General features: G+C 41.9%; 4 protein-coding genes across 6 annotated transcripts in view; all 4 read right to left on the bottom strand.

The window, feature by feature from the left end:
- LOC115735585 (DNA repair protein REV1) overlaps nt 1-22,678 on the bottom strand; it is an 870,695-nt gene that overhangs the window by 94,701 nt on the left and 753,316 nt on the right. The window lies entirely within an intron of this gene.
- Nucleotides 665-8,689, bottom strand: LOC115735947 (coatomer subunit gamma). The gene is made up of 18 exons (XM_030667418.2): nt 8,531-8,689; nt 7,998-8,095; nt 7,847-7,897; nt 7,596-7,709; nt 7,294-7,494; nt 7,056-7,157; nt 5,394-5,501; nt 5,087-5,320; nt 3,871-4,121; nt 3,569-3,740; nt 3,313-3,468; nt 3,171-3,221; nt 2,899-3,039; nt 2,631-2,828; nt 2,410-2,541; nt 2,144-2,317; nt 1,496-1,735; nt 665-1,216 (listed from the first exon to the last, which is right to left on the bottom strand). The coding sequence occupies exons 1-18, from the start codon at nt 8,574-8,576 to the stop codon at nt 1,022-1,024; spliced, it is 2,664 nt and encodes an 887-aa protein (XP_030523278.1). The 5' UTR covers nt 8,577-8,689; the 3' UTR covers nt 665-1,021.
- On the bottom strand, nt 10,131-13,567 carry LOC115735748 (proline-rich receptor-like protein kinase PERK7). Its single transcript, XM_030667143.2, has 8 exons — nt 12,507-13,567; nt 11,849-12,385; nt 11,645-11,731; nt 11,483-11,553; nt 11,290-11,366; nt 11,017-11,155; nt 10,748-10,909; nt 10,131-10,591 (listed from the first exon to the last, which is right to left on the bottom strand). Exons 1-8 carry the CDS (start codon nt 13,021-13,023, stop codon nt 10,349-10,351), a joined length of 1,833 nt encoding a protein of 610 aa, XP_030523003.1. The 5' UTR covers nt 13,024-13,567; the 3' UTR covers nt 10,131-10,348.
- Nucleotides 14,394-21,193, bottom strand: LOC115735946 (SWI/SNF complex subunit SWI3D). 2 transcript variants are annotated; one of them, XM_030667417.2, is made up of 7 exons: nt 20,548-21,193; nt 19,373-19,899; nt 17,594-18,253; nt 16,170-16,333; nt 15,449-16,086; nt 14,891-15,081; nt 14,394-14,802 (listed from the first exon to the last, which is right to left on the bottom strand). In XM_030667417.2, the coding sequence occupies exons 1-7, from the start codon at nt 20,972-20,974 to the stop codon at nt 14,476-14,478; spliced, it is 2,934 nt and encodes a 977-aa protein (XP_030523277.1). In that variant the 5' UTR covers nt 20,975-21,193; the 3' UTR covers nt 14,394-14,475. The 2 variants fall into 2 exon arrangements, with proteins under 2 accessions (XP_030523277.1, XP_048128871.1); XM_048272914.1 differs by having other exon boundaries at nt 14,891-15,060.

The raw sequence follows: 22,678 nt of genomic DNA, 5'->3' as shown, positions 1-22,678 counted from the left end.
AGAGTCCAATACCAAGCCAAGGCCCAAAGTAGGGCCCACAGTAGGGCCCACTCTGGATCAATAAGGCCCATAAGAGCATCTCAGGGCCAACAAAAGGCCCAAATTGGGCCCAAAATAAAGCCCGCAAAACAAATGCCAAGCCAGGACGCTTAAGGCCCAACTAAGGCCAAGACAGCCCAATAAGGCCCACGGCAGAAAGTGAATCGTATTCCATCAATCCGATGTCTATTTAGGGTGACGTATGGAATATCCAACTTCAAGCCCAATAAGGCACACGACCGGGCTCAGCAAGCACATCACACTTTTGGAGTGATAATGCCTGCCCAGGCCCACGTCGAACCCTATAAGGCCTATGTTGAGGCCCAACTTCAAGCCCAATAAAGCACACGACCAGGCCCATCAAGCACATCACAATTTTTTGAATATGTTTTATCCGGTGGGATTCTTATTTTTACACTTATCTGTCATATCATAATAAATAATAAAATTAAAAATAAAATCTTAAACAAGATGTTCAGTTCAGGCGGACGCCCCAGCCTGCCTGTCTTGGGCCACTAAGGAATGGGCCGGTGGCTGACCGCAGAGCCAGGCCAGCCCAGCCCAGGTCCATGATGTGACGGGTCAACCAACAAATGGGACCTACCGTGCCAGAGATTAGCCTTAGTCATTGCCCCACCGCGAGAAAATGAGATTAAACAGGATTCACTTCTCCCAACTGCAAACAGAAGTAGGCCACGGGAAGGAAAATACCCGGCGAGGAAATTAAACCAAAGAATCTGAATCGAGTAAAGAAAGGCAAAGACTACCAGTTGGTAAAACATTAAGCCTTAGCTAATAGCTCAGATCGCGTTGCATTCCGCATGAATAATCAAACGCTGACATAACTGCTCCGAGCATCTGTTTTACCTCCCTCGAATTAGACTTTACCGATGTGCCTCCGTCCACCTGTAGTGTAGTCTCTTTCGATGTACAAAATCTCAAGGGTTGAATATCTGACAAAAAGTACCCCCACAATAGTATACTAGCCGCTCGCCACGATCTCGTGAATGGTCTTGCTGACATTTTCATCCTCGGACCTGACCGCTAATTTCATTGCAACCTCATTATGACCACTGATTCCGAACGATAATCGCACAAGAACCTTCACGTTGCCGATAAATACACCAGACAACAGGCACGTATGTGACCTAGAATTGCTTGGGACGGCCTCGGTGCCCTAAAACAAGGGGAAAAAACACTAATTAAGTCCACTTAGAGACGAAGAATGCAAGCCTAGAGTGAACTCCCTGTGCAAGCCTAAAATTAAGCCTTTTTATTGCAATTGTCTTTTTATGGATAGTGAACGCAATGTTTTCACATCTCTAAATCTAGGACAAATTTTTTTGACAGACATCCACATCTCTAAATCTAGGACAAGTTCCTTACTAGTACAAGTAGATTCCTCCAAACTCACCAGCATTGCCTTTCACAGGTTAAAATGGGGTAGAAGTAGTACCTCACATGGCTGCATTCCAAGAAGGCCGATGACGGCATTCACAGCCTCAGCAAGACTTTCCCTTGGGCCCAGGCCGTATTCATCTACCTGTTCACACTCTGGGTCCATGCCTTCCCATGCATTACGGAAATTGGACACCCCAACTTTTTGCATGTAATCTGCTGCAACAACCTCAAGGTCCTCCAGCTGATATTCATCTTCTACACCATCTTCCTCTGCCTCACCACTAGCTGGATCCACCTGATTCAAAATCAAGATTCCATAATGACGAAGGAAAAGGGTCCTCAAACACTCACCCTCGCTTTATCTTTGGCAACAAGAACTGAAAACTGTCGCACCCAAAGATTAATAAGCTTTTGGCTGAGAGCTTTCTACGAGTAACAAATAAAAAGCGGCCAGCAGCATCCTTTTCTGTAACGTAATATCGCTTTCCAAGAGCAGATAGTCTAACACGAGTTGACAACAAAACTATAAAGAACCATGTATGCAAGGATCTCTGAAAAGATGACAGCTAAAACAAGTTCAAACAGTTTTCTATGAAGGATATCTACCTATGTTCAATTTTCACTGTCCTCATGCATTCAATAGAACTGGTAAAAATCTTTTAGTGTATCCCTGTCCAGGACAATGTTTTTGCAGAACCTATACCTCTTTAACGATGAACTTCAACACATTAGAGAATTTTCCTACAGCAGGAACTCCATCTGGCTTTTCAAATGCCACAAAGGTCTGTCCAGGTGAATCATAAGGAAGAGATTTTAGTGGCTTGGATGCAACTTCAGAGAATTCCTCTGCTTCTGAGGCATCTACAACAACTGTGACCTGCCATGTGTGAAGGAAAAATAGGTCATAATCACAGTCAGTCTTGAGCAGTGCTGGAAACATAAGAGAGGCCGTAACATGCTGAACATTACATTCTCCAGTAATTGCTCCGGGATAGTATTTGTGCAGTTGTACTGGAATACGACATAGTGATCAAAAATGTGCTTAACAACATTAACGGCATACTCGGTTTCTGCTTCCGTCAGTTCAACTGGGGCAGATGACTGGCAACAGAGAACAGCATTGCATGTTAATTTTATTCTCAAGATTTTTAGTTATAACACTTGAATGCTTCAAAGAACTTCCAAAGAACCTTAAAGAGTTCGCCGTAGCTAGCAAATTCAGGAATTGAAGAGAGCAGCCTGTCGTAAGGATCGACAGCAGCAGAAGGGGCAGTGGGAGGAGCACCAAGACCAATAGGCTTTTTCCCTGGTGCTTTCTTTTCAGCAAGTGGCTGAGCCTTTATCTCCTTGGGTACAGAATCAATATCAAAAGGCTGATCTGATGGCTCCTGTGTTCAAAATACACCTTGAGTTGACATTTAACAGCTGGCAAAAGTAAGAGGGGCATGTCCAACTTACATAATTTCTCAGACTTGTTTCTAAGTTGACAAGCGGAACGTCTAGTGAGCCAAAAAGGAACCCTTTCACGTCATTATCAGTTTCAACAACTGGACCATCACCTCCAAGTGTATTCAAGTATAGTGTAGCCCTATCACGAACCTTAAAAGGAAGACAAAATTATATTTAAGTTTCCAAGTAACACGTTTCTCAATGGAAAAAGGGACCTCAAATATAAAGAATTTCCAACTAAGGGTGCAAGGATGAAGGGAGCAAATACTCAGAAAACGTACCTCATCGTCACTGTCAAAAAGACAACGCCTCAACAGGACAAGAACGCGAGGCTGCAGTAAAAAATTTACAATGTTAAATAGAGCAGTCCAAGATCCCAAATAAGAAAACCAACCATGAGGAGAAGAAAGAAGTTCACTGCACCTTCAATGAATCAACCATAGCACCAAACTTAGCCAATGTGCTTACAGCACAGGCACGAACAGTTGCATTCTCGAGATGTACACGATTATAGATGTACCTAATAAATTTGCTAGGATCCGAGGTTTTTGGCCCTTCAATCCCCAGGAAATGAAGAATCTAACAATTGCATGAATAAGAAGATTCAATTTCGACACAACTTACAAAACAAGGGAAAGACCATAATGCCTTAGCACAAAAAATAAATGCTGATTGACACCTGTGTCGAGAGGTAAGTAAATTCACAGTCTTCAATGAATTCACATAGATGAAGCAACCCAATTTCTTTTGCCTCTTGTATATCTCTTATGAGTATCACAATTGAATCGACAATTGCCTTTTTATACTCAAATCCACCTTCTTCCCTGAGTATATTACTTAGGAAGTTCATCCTGTCAACATAAAGCACCAGAAGAAAAAGCCATTAGTTTATTCGTTACATATGAATATTGAAAGCGAAAATGTGTGGTGAGACCTAATTCAATTGTTGGGAAAGGAAGAAGGGTGGAAGATGTTACTCACAAGGATCTATACTTCAAGGGAAATTTCATGCACAATGATCTTATGGCTTCAACCACAACAATTTTGAATTCATCAGCAATGTCTGACATAAAATTTGTGATCTGTTTCATCAGACGATCAACACTCGATTCATTTCCAGTCTTCAGAAGCGTGGTGATTGCAAGTGTGGCAATGCTTCGGTTCTGGTCAGAAATTAAACTCTCCATATCTATGTTGCAGTTAGTGACAGCCATAGGATGGGTCATTGCCACCTGCAGAAAAGTTCTACCATATTCAAACCACTTATAGAAAAGCAAAAGTCAATCAGAACTGCATGGGGAAGTAATGCAATGTATCTAGATAAGCAGTCTTTAGGACATTATGTAGCTTTCCTTCGCATGTGTAACAGTCTTGTTTCGAAATATCGATTGAATATATAAAGCGAAAATTATCATGACAAAACCCATATAAGTGATGTGTGTGTCCTAGACAAGTAGATTGGCCTCAAAAGAAGAGTCCAGTTTTAATAGGTAAAGACAAATTTAGCAGTGTTTGCCAGAATAAATGGGTGCTGGAAAGCCATCCCAACTTCTATTACTTCTCCTGCCTTTAGTAAGTGCTTTGGAAGTTAAGGACATCTGTACAAGAATGAGCATTGCTTAACCAATGGAATTTATGCTTGCTAGCACAAAAGACAATAATAAGCTATTTCCTAATCTAGCCATGGTTTTTTTCTCTTTCACACTCCTTCCAATCAAGGTATTGGAAATTTTGATATTGATTCTATTGAATCCCCACGTCATTTCTCCATCACAATCAAACACCGAATTGGAATAGCCATTTCATTTCATCAAATCTTTTTCCATTCCATTCCTTTATCCGGCTTCTACCTCATCCATTTCCTCATGTTAAATGTGTCCTCAAGTTTTGGATACGTAGGACCTTCCAGCAATACAATCACAAAAAAGTTACTCAATAACCTTGTTATCAACATCTCCTTTTTCTTTACATCGTACTATGGGGGCACCCTGCCATATTAATGTCTAGTTAATTATTTCTTGTTTTTCATAAAAGCATTATTGGTCGCTTGTAAATTTTTTTTTTTTATTTTTTATTTGGTAAGGTTGGTCGCTTGTAAATTTTCTCTCTTTACTTCATAAAAGTTGAAAATCCCATGCTTAAGAAAGTTATGACAAGGAAGAGGACTTTTTGGAGCACAAAGGAAACCACGCCATACCTTGTTCAAGGTACGCACAGCTGCAAATCTCAAAACTGGCTTGGAAGAACTTAAAAAAAGCTGGAGGACGGTAATTGCAGGAGTCAATTCACGGTTTGTCACACCACTAAGCTCCGTAATTGCTCTTGCAGCCTCCAAAATCACCATTTCAGCCTTATGGCGAAGACAGCTTTCAAGATAATCATAAAATGGCCTTTCTCCTGTTTGGAAGTTATTGGCTGACTCACGAATAACCTGTCATAGTATTGTCCGTAAGATAATGACGGGACCCCAGAACAATACTTCTATGTCTTATCAGGGGACATACCTGACTTGCATAACGAACTAACAGGCATTGCGCCAGAGGAGAGCGAACAGTACCCCTAGTCAAGCTGGTGACTAACTTGCTAACAGCAAGTCTGTCATTCTGCCGAATCTGCCAGTTATAGGAAAATGTAAACTGAAAAACATTCGAGCAACTATCAAATCTAGGAGAGATACTCATCAATGCACAGCATATATTTGGTCCATATTTTCTCCACTCTCAGGGATACTCTTTTAGAATCTTCATGGTAACAAATTCAAAAGCCAAAAGTAGGACAGGCTATAAAACAAATCGAATGAGAAGATCAACATCTTTGTTTCCATACGAAACTACAAAGAGGACACAATTAAAACAACTGCGGGAGGTTTCGTGCTCCTAACTATGTTACAGACTACACAAAATTAATAAGAACAACCCAGTTTTATTGCACCAGTCACTTGCCTATCAATTTAAAGTAAAATTGTTATTTAGGGATAAAACCACCAAAAACCCTAAACTATAATCACTATGACACATTTACCCCAACCTTTTTTTTGTGACACCAAAAATACTAAACTTGTACCCGTGTGACACATTTACCCCACTTTTTTTTTTTTGTGACACCATAAACCCTATACTTATACCTGTGTGACATATTTACCCTAAACTATTTTTTGTAACACAAAAAACCCTAAACTTGTAGGCATGTGACAAATTTACCTAAAATTTTAAGGTAGATGTGTCACATGAATACAAACTTACGGTTTTTGTGTCACAAGAAAAAGTTTGTGGCAAATATGTCACACTAGTATAAATTTGGGATAAATGTGTTACATGAGTACAAGTTTAGGGTTTTTTGTGTAACCAAAAAAAGTTTGGGATAAATGTGCCATAGTGGGCATAATTTAGGGTTTTGGTGGCTTTTTCCCTTTCATTTATACCCCAACCTTTTTTGTCCCTCATCTATTTCCCACACAATCCCTTGCGTAAGCTATAGTCATATTAGTCCTTAGGTTATGTTGTGCCCACAACAAAAGGCAATAGCTACTTTTACACGATCAAAAGCTGAAAAAGTGGTCCATTGCGGTTTGCGGATCTGCCTAATGGAGACTTAAGCATGCCAACCTCCTTCAATGCGGAAATGACTAAATTTAGTTTTATGGTGGCTACTCATAACATTAGTTTCGAAGTAAATATATGAAGGGATGAAACATGGCAGGCCAAAAGACTTTCTGTGGATTTTTGGCTTTTTACAGGAATATCTTAGTAAAGGGAAAATCCTGAATAGAAAATGAGGAAACAAGATGCGCCCAAGCAAAACAGAAAAATGAACGAAGACAATACACTTAGCTGCCAGCATTCATAACACTAGCTACTCCTACTCTGAAAGAAAATCAGCTTAAGGAATCAGATTGCTCGATAGCTGATCAGGCTTCTGAAAATGAGTTATCTTCCGGTTTTCAATAGCAACACAGAAAAGAAGTTATTAAGAAGAAGGTGTCAAAAGGCAGCATGCCTAATCAGATGTTGCAGACATTCACTTCCACCCTAGAGGAACAAACACTACAGAGACATCCAACAGGTTCTATTTGCTCATACAACTAGTGAAAATCCAAATCTGCATAATAAAAAAAAAAACCATCCATCAAATTGGATATCGCAACCAGGAATGAGCATCTAGCATACCTGATGAAGCAAAGCCAAGGCGTGGAACTGTACAAGGGCGGCCCTTGATTGGACAGCTTCTTGAACTTCATTACTCCACCTTTTCACAATCTCAGGATTTGTCTATAGAAGCAAAATAATTGCTAATTGGGCACTTCTCTTGTAATAAAAATGTGAAAACATGTATTCTTGTTGGTGTATATGTGCAGAACACGACATATATAAGTATGATCAGTAACAAGATAACATCAGCAAGAACCTGAAGTATATGGATCCCACTGACTAAAGCTGCACTAGCAACCACAGGATTCTTATCAACTATTGCTTGTTTCAAGTACCGCTCAATCTGGGCTAGAAGGGTTCCATCTGTGATCTGACATAGAACACGAATAGCATTGGCTCGGTACACATCAGTCCTGCTAGTCATGTCTTTCATAAGAGAGCTTGTCACCATGATGACCTACGACAAAAAATAGCATGAGCAAGTTAGTAATACTGCGCAGGATGATATCATGGCAGTCAACAAAGGCCTGCTGAATTATAATAATTCAATCATGGCACCTCATCAGAAGAAGGAGAGATCTCCTTGATCATCAGATAAACCATTCTCCTCAATCCAATATCTCTCGATTGGAAAAGTTTCGTGACAGCGAAAAATACTTCTGTGGCTTCTACCTGCATATTAAATCCAAATTTTAACAGAGAAGAATAATTCAACCCATCAATAAGATGAGAATGAGCGTACAAACACCCAATGCAGGAAACTTCAAAGTCCTGAAAAATCAATATCAAACAACACAGAAGAATCTGACCTTCGTGAATGTTTCCCCTTGGTTCAGTAGATATAGAAGCTTTGTGATGACCTGAAATTTGGGAGAAAAAGGGCCACAACAGTTAGCCTCCACACTATGAACAAGGACAGATACAACTGCAAACACGGAAATAAGGCAGGTTGGGCTTGACCTGAGAGCATCTCCTCGGATCTAGCTGGGGATCATGGAAAACCCTCGCTTCCTGAAGAACAGCTCCTTTCTCAATCCCGAAAAATGGAGAGTATTCAGCTGCATCACATTCAAGCAACACAGTCAAAAAGCACTAGAACTCACCGAAATGAGGAATAGAAATGCACCGAAAAGAGAAAAGTAGTCCAATCAACGAAGGACGGATATGAAGTCCCAGTTCTTCCGTGAGGATTCCACGATGAATTCCAATTGAATCAACAGTGATCCGAACAATCTTCAACCACCTGACCGGTAACTTCTACAAAACGAATGGCCTAAAGCAAGGAACTCGCAACAAATACTAATCGGATCGACGAAGATCCATCAGATCAGCAGCCATGACTCCGGTAGCTCATCAAACCGAACCCTCCGCCAAAACACGCGTCTCAATAGAAGGCGGATCTAGAAGACAGCCAGAAAGCGATTCTCGCAAGCACAACCAACGCTCGAGGGAAAGGCAATTCGGATCAGAAACAGTACGGTCGACAAGCTTACCTTCTTCATCGCGGTCATCGTCCTTCTTCACGAAAGGTTGAGCCATCGCCGAAGAGAGAGAAACAGATCTGAGCGAAACGCGAGAGCGAGAGCGAGAGAGAGGCGCAGTTAGCTTATGAAGATTTTGAACAGGCTCGAAGACGAACTGCCCCAGCTCCGGTTTAGTGGGCTTCGGCTCAAAACGCACTCGAGTGATTGAGGTTTTCTTTAATCTTTGGTAAGGCAAACGATATAAACCGATTCCTTTTCTTTCGTTTCTAAAGAAAGTTCACTTCAGAATACTAACCGGCAACAATGATGACAAAATGGGTGTAAAATTCATATTTCAACTTACATGTCATGTTCGATGAAAAAAAAAAAAAACTTACATGTCATAAATTTTTAAAAATAAACTTAAGCGTATCATAAACGAGTTACCTAATAGCTAAATGGATCATAAATTGTTTAAGTGGATCACAACAACATGTCATTTCCCTTACCAAAAAAAAAAAAAAAAACAACATGTCATTTTTCTCAACATTGTAACTTTCTCATTTTTTTTATAATCTTTTATCTTGTTTTGAATTTCTATTTCCCTTATTTTTCCTACAAAGTCCGGCTCGACACCTCGCCAAACTTAGGAGAAAAAAAGGTAAAAGAAAAAGGAAATAACAAAAATAAAATTCAGAATTCTTTTAAGAAATCACAAGAAAATTGTTCATAGTATTTTAGTAATATATTTTAAAAAATACATAGTAAATAAATTTTCCAAGATTTGGTTAAACATGATAGTGTTTAAGCAATATGGATCATATTGGGTGTGAATCGCTAAGATTGTATTGCATGAAAAGTCAAAACGGGTTAAATAGCTCAATCCGGGTCCGATCATTTTATCCGTCCAACCCACCCCGTTTGACAGGTCAAACCGGAGATATCCGAAAAGGTGGCTTCATTGACTATATATATTTGTTTTTGTGCAACGTGTGTGTGTGATAATTCAAAACACGACATGAGAACATGATCCGATCCAAACGTGAAAATTGGCGAATGTGGATTTGTGTCAATCACATTGCTATGCTAAAAGGGTTGCTTGTGAAATTGTGATCCGCAAGAAAGACGAGATTGTTGCGTATGGACCTTTCTCCGGGAAGAAGTTCGCAATTCGGGGCAAAGGAGATCCAAAAAGGAGTAAATCTTTCTCATTCATGATATAAATGTTCATTTATGACCATTTCAATACGAGTACAATTGCCGTTTCAAATATCATTTAAATTCTTCTAAACAAAACTCGATAATGAAAAGACTAAATCGTCACTCCTTGCAAACTCATTTTGAGGTAGATGGGAGGAATTCAGAACTTGAAGATGGACATTTTTGCCAAGATAATGGCAAATAAAGATGATTAATGTAAATGTGCAAACAGTGGTATCCCAAGGCAAAACGAAGGTAGTTAAGTGGTAATCGGGTAAAATGTGAGGTTTAATTTCTGTATTTTCACATGAGTTTACTGAAGAGTGTCTCACCCAATATCAAGACCTCTTCCCAGGGCTGCATGGTAGGGGTTACTGCATCGCAAACCCGTAAATACATGAAGAGGTCGGTGACACCATACAAACCCGAACTGTATGTCGTCCTACAAGACACCGATTTACAAACGAGATCTACGACAATACCAGAAAGCGCTTTCGAAATGGGATGTAAATCACTTGCGAAGAAGAAGCGAAAAAGACTCAGATTTTGGCATTGATCAAAGAACTTCTCGGGATTCGAAGACAAATGCAACATTCACATTTCCGAGTCTACCACATCGAGAGATGCTCGAAACAAGATCGACCTCGCTCACAAGTTCCCAGTCTTGCTCATCTCACGTGAATCGTTGCCGGTCGAAGAACTGGAAGGGCTTTGTCCGTAATCACTGCTGACATCTACTTCGCCGTTAGGAGTGCCTTCTCTAAACGTTTTCATGCCCGAAATAGAGGAACCCGATCCCATGCTGCCGCCTCCGAAAGTCGAGCTGCTGTTTTGCTTCGCCCACTCGTGCACTTCGTCTAATGATAGGTCGCCTTCGAGTGCACGAACAATCTGTTTCCAATATAAGTTCCCTTAGCTTCACGGTTTCTTAATAGCATGTTTGACATTGTCATCATCGGTACACATGGTTCGACATATTCAAAGTATTTCTGCCGGTTTAATCTTTAGGCAATAAGCTCGGATTAACGGTTGTTCTTATGTAGTTACCTGAATCATTCTGGGTCTTCTCTTAGAAGAACGTCTAATGCATGCGCCGGCACAAGCAACCATGCGCGCCATCTCCTGAGGGACATAGTTGTCCTGCAAACGTGGATCCACCAGCTCACTGTAATCTCCCTCAGCCAGAGCGGTTGTGATGATCGGTGTTGCCTGGTCATGTAGAAATGCAAGAAAACTTGTCAAATTCAGTCTCACATATAAGCAAACACATTCCATATGAGAGCTCATTAAGCCAATGAAGCGAGAGGGTTGCAAACCCAATCCACGAGGCTGTCGTCCATATCGGTCTCGACGGGGCGTTTCCCAGTTATTAGCTCCAAGAGCATCACTCCGAAAGAGAAGACATCAGATTTATCGGTCAGCTTGCCGCTCGCTGCATACTCCGGAGCTAAATATCTGTATTAGTAGACTATTCAGTAAAAAGAATACATAGATCGATTGATCTCCCAACATACATCAGTTGAGTTTATCAGTAATCATCAATCAAACAAAGTAGATGTTGCCCTAACATAGATTAATCTTATTCTCACCCAAATGTACCCATGACCCGTGTCGACACGTGAGTATGATTGTCCGTAGATAGCTTCGCAAGGCCGAAATCAGATACCTAAAGCAAGCAAGGTGTGAGATCATCAGACTGACGGCCTCAAGCTGAAGGACAATATACCACCTTCATACTGGTTCAACGACATGAAATTCAAGTTGAGCAACCATTGTTCCTACCTTGGCTTCAAAGTTGAAATCGAGAAGTATGTTCGCAGCTTTGATGTCCCGGTGAATGATTTTAGGGTGACCTAATTAATATCAGTTGGACAAGTTAAACACTACCGAGGAAGAGAGCGTGAAGAGAGTCAATTTCTGCGTTTAACTATCAAGCAAACTTACAATCTTCATGTAGGTAAGCAAGTCCTCTGGCTGCACCCAATGCTATTCTAAGCCTGATCGGCCAGTCCATGACGGGTCGATCCTTCCCTATATAGTTTGTAGTCAAGCAACAGATCAATGAAACTCATCAATTATGCTTTAAATTCTAACATCCAAATACACTATCAGTGCATTAGCACTGGTGTAGAAATTTGTGGAACATACCATGGAGATGATATTCAAGGGTGTTGTTGGGCACAAACTCATAAATCAATATCCTTTGGCTCTCCGCGATGCAATAGCCCACTAGAGACACGAGGTGGCGATGATGCACGCGGCTGATGATCTCGACCTCCGCCTGGAACTCACGGTCGCCTTGCCCGCTACCACTCTTCAGCGACTTTGCCGCTATCTCCTTCCCATTGGGCAAGACCCCTTTGTGCACGTAGCCATACCCACCTTGTCCCAACAAGTTCGCCTGTGAGAACCCTCTAGTCGCAGCCGCTAATTCATCATACGTGAAGGTACTCTGCGTGAACCCTAGTGCAAAGGATGGAGGAGGTGGCGGCAATGGCGGGCCATGCGGGCCGGAAAATTCCGAGCTCGGCTGGCCACTGCTTAACGGCGGTGGCGGATGCGACCAACCGCCATACCCCGCGTTCATAGCCCCAGGAGGTGGAGGTACCTTGACCATGTGTTCCATGGGCTGACTGTTATGCCAATTCGCCTGTTGATGCTGAGGGCCACTGTAATAGTCACTAACTGTTTTGGAATGGTGCCAAAAGTGAGGAATGTATTTCATAACTTGGGAAACTTAAAAGCATTTGAGGGCAATGAAGAGGTGAGAAACAAAGTTGTGATTTGGTTAGAAGAGTGATCTTACATTTGGATCCGTTGGAGTGGTCCCTATAATAGTTCATTTGATCGTGCGGTCTCCTCTTCTTTCTAGTGCATGACCAGAAGATGGCAATCAGGACTAGTAGCAACAATCCTCCTCCAACTGCTAATCCCACAATGAGGGGTACATTGGGAGACGATGATGAGCTGGAGCTCGAGGAGTCAGACGGGGAATTCGACGATGGTGTGTGGCGCGATGGTGGTGCTAATGACCGTCGCGGAGGAGGAGGCGGGGGTGGAGGTGGGGGTGGCGGTGGAGGAGGCGGCGGCGGTGGCGGGGAGGATGAGTCGCCATCATCAGATGGGGAGGGAGGAGAATTGGATGATTTAGGAGGCGGTGGAGATGATTTCGAGTCTTTCGGGGGAGGGGGCGAAGAGTTTGAATCGCCGGGGGGAGGTGGAGACGAGGCCCCCGAGGGTGGTGGGGGTGATGACGAGGGTGGAGGCGGGGGAGAAGACGATGACGATGATGGCGGGGGCGGCGAAGGTGGAGGGGAAGCCATCGGGAGGAGACTCTGGTCAAGATAACCGTGGAGACCGCGACTCCTCCTCCTTCCTCCGAGCGATGAGTCCTGGTGAAAAATGAAGGAGAGATGAACACGCAGGAACTGGTCTCTAGGATCCTGGAGACGTGAATATGAATCCCCTAGCCATTCCAACACAACAACAACAACAAAAACAGAAGAAAGAAACCGTGGAATTACAGTAAATGAACAGGTTGGAGAGAGTACCTGTCACAGAAAATCCTCAAAAGGAGTGAAAAGAGAGGCAAAAGGGCAATGCTTGGCTGGAGTCTCTTCAACGGAAAGGGGAACCCGGCGTTTGTTTCTCTCGGTCTCCTCAACTCCTTGGAAAAGGGACGATCTTGGCCTTGAGGTGTTTGCTATTTTCGTGCTAACTTCACACATCTCCACATCGCGCACCCGACACCCCCTTTTCTTCCCCCCCTCCGCGCCTTCTTCATTCGGCATGCAGAAGCAATTCTAGCCGAACGTTTTGACATTAGGCAACTGTTGGGTCGGATCCTTAAGGTCCAACCTGGAATTCCCAAGCATTAGTTCGTTGTCGTTCTCGTTGCCTTGGCCACTTATTTTTTCTGTTGGAGCAACCGTTGCCCCGCAGTACCTTCTCCGTTGCCCAATGTCGGAACATGATTTGGAAAGTCAAACTCGAGGTGTCATATTCCATGTTGTTATTTAAGACATCCAATAGTTTCTAACGTATCTTCCAAATATCTTATATTTGCCTACTTTTACTTTAGAATCAATCAATGTGAAAGATATACAGAACACCTCTACATACAAACTAAATACGGTATTGATCACCAAGACATTATGACAACAAATTACGTGAATGAAAGCAAATCCATAGTCACGTAGAGGTTTTCAGAGTGTTGAATAAACAAACGAAATTACTTATTGATAGATTTTTTCCTGTGAACTTAGACCTAATGCACGTCAAGCTTTTTAATCATATTGCAGTCAATGCGAGCTTATCATAACGACAACATTTTATGATAGTACAAATAAAAACAGTTGGAGAAAGAGAGGAAAAAGTGGAGTTAAGAGAGAGTTGTCCAGAGGAAAGAAAATGGGCGGAGAGTTCTTGAGATGGTGACACATGCTATATAATACAGATACTGATTGATTTCTCACATAGCACATAGTTTTGCAGCCCTACTACTATAATGGTCTAGGTACATGACTACAACAACGATTTTTTTTTTTGTTTTTGGTCGAAGGCTTCAACAACGTTCACATCTCAGATTCAGATGGATGTAACCCATAAATCAAGAAAAATACAGGAAAAGGAACTGTAGCCAAAGGAGGTAGACACGGATATTTCCTCGCTTGATCTCATGGAAGGAGATTAATTGCGAGAACGTAATCACATTCACATAAACTTTCATTGAGAATAATTCGGTCTCCTCGGAGCACGTTTACATCCTGATAAATTCAACCTCCTGCAGTTGATGTGGATACAAATGGGTTAGAAGAGTTGGGAGCCACGTTTCCCGACGGTCTCAGAAGAGGCGGTCTTTGGGAAGGCATGCTTGTTGGGGCCCTTGGAGCCAGGTTTACCATATTCATGGGAATTCTACTGGTAGGCAGCGACGCCGGGTTTGGTCTAGATGAGGAACCTGAATAACCTAGCCGAGCTGCAATTATCTGCGCTCTCTCGTGGTACAACCTCTGTCTTGCCCTCTCCAATTGTTCTCTCACTCTCATCGTCACGTTCTCTACTTCATTGTAAAACGCCAGCTTCATCTCCACTTTATGCAACTATTTCATCAAGGAACAGTTAGAAAGAGAAGCCTTGGCAAATTGCAGTAGGCTACACCTTATTAACTCTTATGGAGTATGGAAATACCTGCTTTTCTGCCAATAATATAGCAAGGTGTCGGATTTGATCTACCTCGCGGTCTGCGAGAAGTTTTGCCTTCACTGCAGCTGCTGAAAGAGCAGAAGCTGCAGCACGTTTTAGTTTGTCCATAGAGTCATATTTTGTTGCTGCATGCTCATGGTCCCCTTTTTTACCGTCTTTAAGTAGATCCTCAGTTGCTGAAATAAGAAGAAAGATGCACAATGACTAAATAAAAGCATTCTGCATCTCCAATAGGAATTGCTAAAAAATCCACTAGTTCCGTTCCTTACTAAAAATGATGATTGACTTTTTAATTCTACTCATTCTACAACTTTTATAGTCAAATTCACAAGCATGTTGAACAATCATCCTCAAAAGGAATATTATAAGTAGCTACATGATAGCCCATAAGAGAATAGACCACTTTCCCCAGTCCACCCATTCCATCAAATCTTAACATTGGAAAATGATTCTGGCTTTCCCGCTTTATGCAGCAAGAATAGATGCGTGTGGGCGTGAGAGAGAGAGAGAGAGAGAGAGAGAGAGAGAGAGAGAGAGAGATACTTGATCCAATTTCCACCACAGAATGTGACTGCTTAGTTCCAGTGGTCTCAGAATCAGAAAGATCCTTTGTTTTATCCTTAGGAAGGGATGACTCAGTGGCTGCAGATTTATCCAGCTGCTCAATCTCATTTGATGTAACAGGGCGCCCATCATCATTACTTATCGGATGTTCATGTCCCACGTCATTACTCCTAGATACCTCTTGAGATGATGAAGTTACTCCAGCTGAACTAGATTCTGGCTGCGCAGCCATCTCTGAAGGTACGGAATCGTTAACCAAGTCCACATTTGGAGAATGAGAAGGATCTCCACATTTATCATTCTCTTGTGATGGTGCAGAACTGGGCGGAAGCTCTTTATCTGATGCCAAGTCATTTGAATCCTTCATGACACCTGATTCAGAGTTCTTCGGCAGATCAGAGGAGTCCACATTAAGGTCACTATGTTTGACTTGCTGCACTGTAGAATCTAGCTCTTTTGCAGCTTCTACATTATCTTCTGCAGCAGGATGATCATTGTTTTCACATTTCTCACCATTATTTAGACCCTCCTCACTGGTGATTGAAAGGATCATATCCTCTTTCTGCTCCTTATGTGTATCATTCTCAGGAGCGACATCGCCCGTTTCTTTTACAAGTCTGCACACATCTCACGATGATCAGACACAAACAAGAAACAAAAATCCCATAACAGAAAACAGCTTTCCTCACATACTACCTACCTCTGAGAACCTGCCAGCTCCTCATGATCTGGTGGCTCTTCCAAAATGAAGCAGTGTCTCATAACCAATTGCAAGCCAGGAGAACTGCCAGAAACTGATTTTAGAGATCTATGTGCAGAGGCAGCTGCAACATCAGATCCTACCAATCGTGCCAGGAATCCAGCCTGGAAAAGGAAAGCCACATCATTTTTCATTCATCAGGCCTCTGAGTAAATTGCAAGTTGCTCAAGATCAAAAGATGAAAGCAGAATAAGGTCATAAAACATTCCGGTGCTATAGAAATGACAGAAACAGGGTATACATTACTGAGCTGCTTTAATTCCGAGAAGATTTAGAAAACATTTGAGGAGCAATGTAACAAAAAAATTGCCGAAGCAGAAAGGAATCAAGAATTTTGTGGGGCCATTAATCATGTCGAGAATGCAAGCAAGGAGCAATTGTTTTCTCATTATTGGGTACTGGATAGGCAATTGCCTGTAATATCTGGAATACACAACGTAACAAGACAAACCAACTCATACAACAACCTGTTTAAGTTCTGTAAACAAGATGTTGGCTAATCCAGAAACAAGAGATTGAAGGTATGGGATGCCAAAAAGAAAAAGAAACAAAATTTGGGATTCAGAACGCTGTACACATTCTCCTGTACATCACTCAGCCTAAAATGTGTGATTTAATCAGTTTCTAGCACTATGCTGACCATACACTTCTTTCCAACTGAAACTATTATGCAATTAAAGAAAAAGCAGCAGACACAGCCACGCACCATGAAGAGACAATAAATGAACACAAGTATATAACAGACTACATATTTAAAGAAAGCAGACCCAGCTCCCAACTCCCCCTTCTTGGCATAACATGTAAACAGTAGACACTTCAAAGGCGTCATTGTTGACAAAGTCAACACAGAAAATTCATCACCTGACACTGCATCTATAAGATGAAGCAGGCCACAAACATCTTGCTGCTAAAGTAGAGGAAGACGTCAGGTAAAATCGGCTACAAATTATCACAAGACCAGAAGCCAAGAAAGAGGAAGAACAGGAGAGATAAATAATGGTTTTGCATTAAGAGAAATGCCAAGTTGCACTGGAGGCACTCGTCCTGGCAACCTTCGCCCTCATATTTTCAAGAACATTCCAGAATATAAGATGAGATTCAACGTATTGTCTCACACCTAATAGCCTCGTAGAACTCTTAATGCCCTCCCCTCTGTCTGTTGTCTTCAAAGTTCCAACACACTACAGGTTCATTGCAATGATTTGCAAACCTAATAACTAAATCAAAAGTCATTTTCACTTCACATATTCAAAATTCGGGCACAATCCAGTCAACCTAAAAATGAAATCTAAAGCCATTTTTGCTTCAGAATCATTCAGAACCCATAGATATTCCAAATCTTAGAAACATAGACTCCAACATACCAGGGCCATGACAGGATTTCCCACTTCAGCAAATGAAAGAGAACTTTCAGGGGTTGAAGAATATCCAAGTGCTTCAAACGCTTCTCTAAGAGCCTTCAAAGCAAGATTTTCCTGTATGTCCTTAACTTCCACTTCTGTGTCTTCAAGCTGTGGAATATCCTGAGCAACCTTTGATTTATTAGCTTCTTCTTGAGTTGAAGTTTTCTCATCAACTGTCCCTTCATGAGTATCTTCTGCTTTGGATATATCCATAGGTGAAGTCTGGGGCTGATCCTCAACCGGATCAGTCTTACCTTCAGTCCTTTCTGGGGTATCTCTACTAATAGGTACATCATCATTTGTCGTAGTAAGATCTGTATTTTCCTTAGAAGTCGCATCAACATCATCATCACAATCAAGAAAAGCATCCTGAATTGGCATTTGAAGAAAGTGCAATATGCACTGAGCTTTTGATTTTGTTGCTACATGCTCAGCAATCTCGCTCCAGTTTTCTTTGTAAAGTTCCAATGCTTCCAGGAGAAGCAGTGTCTCCTGATCAGTCCAATTTCCACCAATTACACCATGTAACTCAGCAGGTTCCATAAGAATGAAGTCTGACGAAGACATGCCTGACCCAAACTTACCACTATTAAAGCAGTCAGTGCATAAATCAAAGTCTGCCTGCCATATAAAAGCATAATCATTGAGAATAATGTAAAGATAAACATGTAAAGCGAAAGCTAAAATAAGTTAGTAGTCAACAGAGTTCCCATTCCACATCAATATTATTTAAGTTGCAGAAGAGTTCCCAGAGTTTGTCGAGGCACGTTCAAGGCACTGCTGTTGTAAGTTGCAAATTTTGCTTTTCATTAGATGTGAGTCCTGTTTATTGATAATTTTCTGATGTCTATCCAAAAGAAATAACTCCAAAAAAGTGAAAAACAGACTTTTATATCATTAGACCACACAGATAATGAAGCAAGTTCCGGAAAATTTGCCATGCAGCAAAAACCAAATATTCCAGCCCGAACTCAGACAAGCCAAGACCATATTTTAAGTATGCTATACAGGCTATAGACTGGCAACAAGATAATAGACCATCTCTCCCCCCATGATACATGAGGGCGAAGCTCAGTCAGTTCGCTGTGTCATTCAATCTAATGCATGAACCTATGTACCGAGATCAGTAGCCACAAGATATATCAATAGAGCAGATTTACAATCAGTAACCAGCATGGGTGGCGTTATTTTATTGTGATAGTAATTGCAGATATTTTCAACTTCTTCCCTCCGACCTAGTTGGAGGAATTGTGATGCCTCCAATCTGGTCTTTGATTGGTGGGTAACACGCTCAAGCATCACCCATGTGTGACTTCTACAAATAGTAAAAAGAAAACCCTAATACTAACTCTCTCTCTCTCTCTCTCTCTCTCTCTCTCTCTCTCTCTCTCTCTCTCTCTCGCTCACCCATTTACTGTGTCAAAGATTTTTCAACATTTAATACTAGATCAATTCCTATGGTATCTTTAGCAGATTATGTGTTATTTTTTAATTGAATAAGTGCGTCAATTTTTGTAATGCAAGATGTAGAAGAACCAAAGTTTGGGACAAAGAAGCTGCAGCAGTGGCAGTTTTCAGGGGGCAACATATACCAAAGCAGGTAAAGGGATACGAATGGGTAAGCAGAGAATAGAGAACCCATAACATTAGACAAGACAAAAGTGACAGCTACCATCCTCTGGCTAAAGATTCAGTGGAAAGGAACATATACATGCACCAAACCCTCCATTCGCTATTTACCTGCTTTTGACAGTGGTAACGCTTCCGAGAGCAATCAGCGGAACAAGAATTGCAGTGGTACTCCACAGATGGCCCTTCTGGTTTTACTAAATCTTCAGCAATTGCAGATTCTGAAAATAACCCGGATGGCATAGGTGGAGCAGCTTGGTTGTTTCTCGGGGCGATAGGAAGACATGGTTGTGTTGCCTCAAAGCGGTATAATTTTTCTACCAAAGGATCCTCCTTTGCAATTCCAATGACATCAGCATCAGTCTTCAATGAGTCAGATGGTAGGAAGGGATGGAAATTAATCAAACCCCAGTAATCCAGAAACTCAAAAACTTCCTGCCTAGCTTCCAAGTCTCCCACTTCAAGATCTTCCAGGTCCTTCAGTTCAATCAACGATTTTGGGTTGGCACGGAACTTCTTCATAATTTTATTGCGTATCTCCAAGTACATACCATGTGTTCGACTTTGAGATTTCCCATTGAAAAAGGAAGCTAACGCACGCTCCTCAAGAGGATGAACTTTTGTCCATGAAAACCAACCTATACAACCCAAAGAAATGGTTGACTAAACAAATTCTAAAGGGAAGAGCTCAATGCAACAATATGACCTCAAAAAGTAGCACATTATCACTCATTCTCCAAACTTGCAGAAACACCATGAACAGTTTTCACCTTAAAGATTTGAAGGAACATAAGATCTCATCAAGAGGGCTCTGCTACATTCCAAAATAGTGTTGCAGAGAGTGGCTCAAAAATGCTCAACACTGCACTACAAATCGCATCCAACATGTTTGAATCAAGATGATGGGGAGGCCCGAGGATGAAATATATGATCCGAATCAGAAAGAATGTACTAGTTGGAGTATCTCGTGAAGAAGAAGGAAGGGCTAGGCGAACGAAGAACAGTCTTAGGGCAATGCATCTGAATAATAAATTAGATATAAAGAGAGAGAGTGAGGAAGAAAATATATCTCCATTGAACTACTAATTGCAAAGGGCAACTTGTAAACACATGAAAGAACATAAGACACGAGAATTCAGATGAACTAAACTTATAAACGTAAGTTGAATTCAGATGCACGCATTCCACTCCTCAAAAGTAATCACCCATCCACCTAGTAAGAATTACGTCTATATATGCCGAATAACACATCTTGGGCAGAACTAAATCATCTGAACTGAACTCACCACAATGGTTAGGAACTACGTGAACATCAGCATTTCGAGATCTAACCGCCTCAAAATCAGCTTCGATGGCCGCCTCCAGAGCCTCCCACTGTTCGCTCGCCCTTCTCGCCTCCTCAGCCTCCAAAACCTCCTGTGCCGCCTTCTTCTCCTCGCTTTTCAAGGCAGCCAGGGAAGCGGAGGCGAGACCACCGGGGCCCTGGCGAGCTCTGGTCAGTGGTCCGTTGTGGATCTGGGCGTGGGAAATGGAGCTCTTCTCGCGAGTGACTCGCTTGGACGGCGCGGATGAAGAGCCCGAGGCGTTGAGGGCGCTGGCTTTTCTCTTCTGAGCTCCCGCTCGGCGGCGCGTCGAGGCGGAATCCGCCGACTGAGGCTCGGAGGTGGCGACCCCCGCCGGTAGGGTTCCGGCGTCGCGGCGTTTCTCTTCCATTCCGGAGGGAAGAGCTCTTCGATCAGTTCGATTCCGCGGGGGGGAGGAACCAGTGCGAAGATGAAGCTGCCCACTTGAAACGAATTCTTAGAGAGTTGAAGAATTGCTACTGCCAGCGAGCGAGCGAGAGTTCGTCGCTAACACAACGGCGACGAGCTTTTTTGCGTTTCAAGTGGTTCATTGACTGGCCGTGGCCGGTAGGTCGACATGTCAAAGGGGCGGATCCAACCCGTTCATAAATAGTCACATCTGAATTGATCCGTTAGCTCGTTCACTATCTGTTTATACATAATAATGCAAATTTCTGGATCCATATTGCTCCATTGTTTCGATTTTAATTTAATTTATGGAACCTTGTTTCTTCATGATTTTTTAATAAAATTATAGTACAAATGGATATTTTTTTTTATAAAAGAAATTGAATTTTCTATTTATTATTTCTTATTTTCCTTTTTTCTTTTGCCTTATTTATTTTCCTCTCCTAAGACTGGCAAGAGTTGCCGGCCAACCTATTAAGTTTTTAAGCAACTCCTTTATAATCCAACTAAACCCGTTATATGCCGATTTTCCGTGTATTTGATAATCCCCTCTCAATGCAATTGACGATCTCACGTACCAGGAAATCAAATAAAGGAAATCAAATTGGATATGGACTATTACCCAATTTGGAAAATTCGATACCAAAATCAGACTCGACGAAGATGGCTCGTGATGCTCGATTGACGAGGGTACTTGTCCGAGGACCAAGTGAGGGAGGCCTCACGATGGTGACGCGTCAGTAGGACTCTCAGTTCACGTGGTTGGCTTAGTGAAGTGGGGGCTTGTCGTCGTGACCGGTGGGTGGTCACGCAAGGACCAACGGTGAGGGGGGTTCGCGGCTTGATTTCTCAGAGCAATAATCAATAGAAGACTTCAAAACCTGCAAAAATGAATTTAACTCGGTAGATAATTTGCTCGTCGAGGGTGCTCGGCATGATCATGGCTGCAAGCTGTCGGTCTCTGGGATCGTCTCCTTGGCTAGACCGGATCAGACAAGGTATTGCCGATGCTTGGAAGCTGTTGATTCGTCAAGAAACCTACACCAAACTGAAGCCCATCGTTGGTGTTAAGATCACGACTGAAGAGTCTATCTTGTAAGTCGTGAAAACAGCACCCTATGATCATCATAGTTAGAATCTAAGAACACAGTAATGATTAAAAAAAAATTGTGCACCTAATTTGGAATCCATCATTCTTGATGCGGCACAATGACAATCCAAAACTCAAATACTTCTCCTCTATCGCCCTCTGTATCCCTAACTCAATGAAACAGCCCCTCGCGATGTGAATCCGTATGCTCTTCTTATATGTGAGGTTGTTTATGAGTTTTTAGGGTTAGAGGAGAAATTTGAGCGCCATTTATAAAGTTTACAAACGAGCCCTCTCATCATGGAACAAGCTCTACTCGGCCCACATAATTCAAGTCCATATTAGGTTGGTTAAGGATTCTTATATCTTAACTTATTAAACTAATCCATAAAACGATAAAATTACAATTTTAATTAATATAGCCTACATCAAGAAAACTCTTATATATCTTACATATAATGTCAAAATAATGGTGACCACAAAGCTCAAGATGTCTTTTTCAAGTCCAAATTTATACTAACGAAATCCCAATTGAACAATCTAGCCAACTAAAAGCATAAACTCACACCTTGAAAA

This window comes from Rhodamnia argentea, chromosome 11, assembly GCF_020921035.1.
Source record: "Rhodamnia argentea isolate NSW1041297 chromosome 11, ASM2092103v1, whole genome shotgun sequence".
Taxonomy (NCBI): Eukaryota; Viridiplantae; Streptophyta; class Magnoliopsida; order Myrtales; family Myrtaceae; genus Rhodamnia; species Rhodamnia argentea.
Note: the sequence above shows the minus strand (reverse complement) of the source record. Positions and strands in the feature narration are given on the sequence as shown.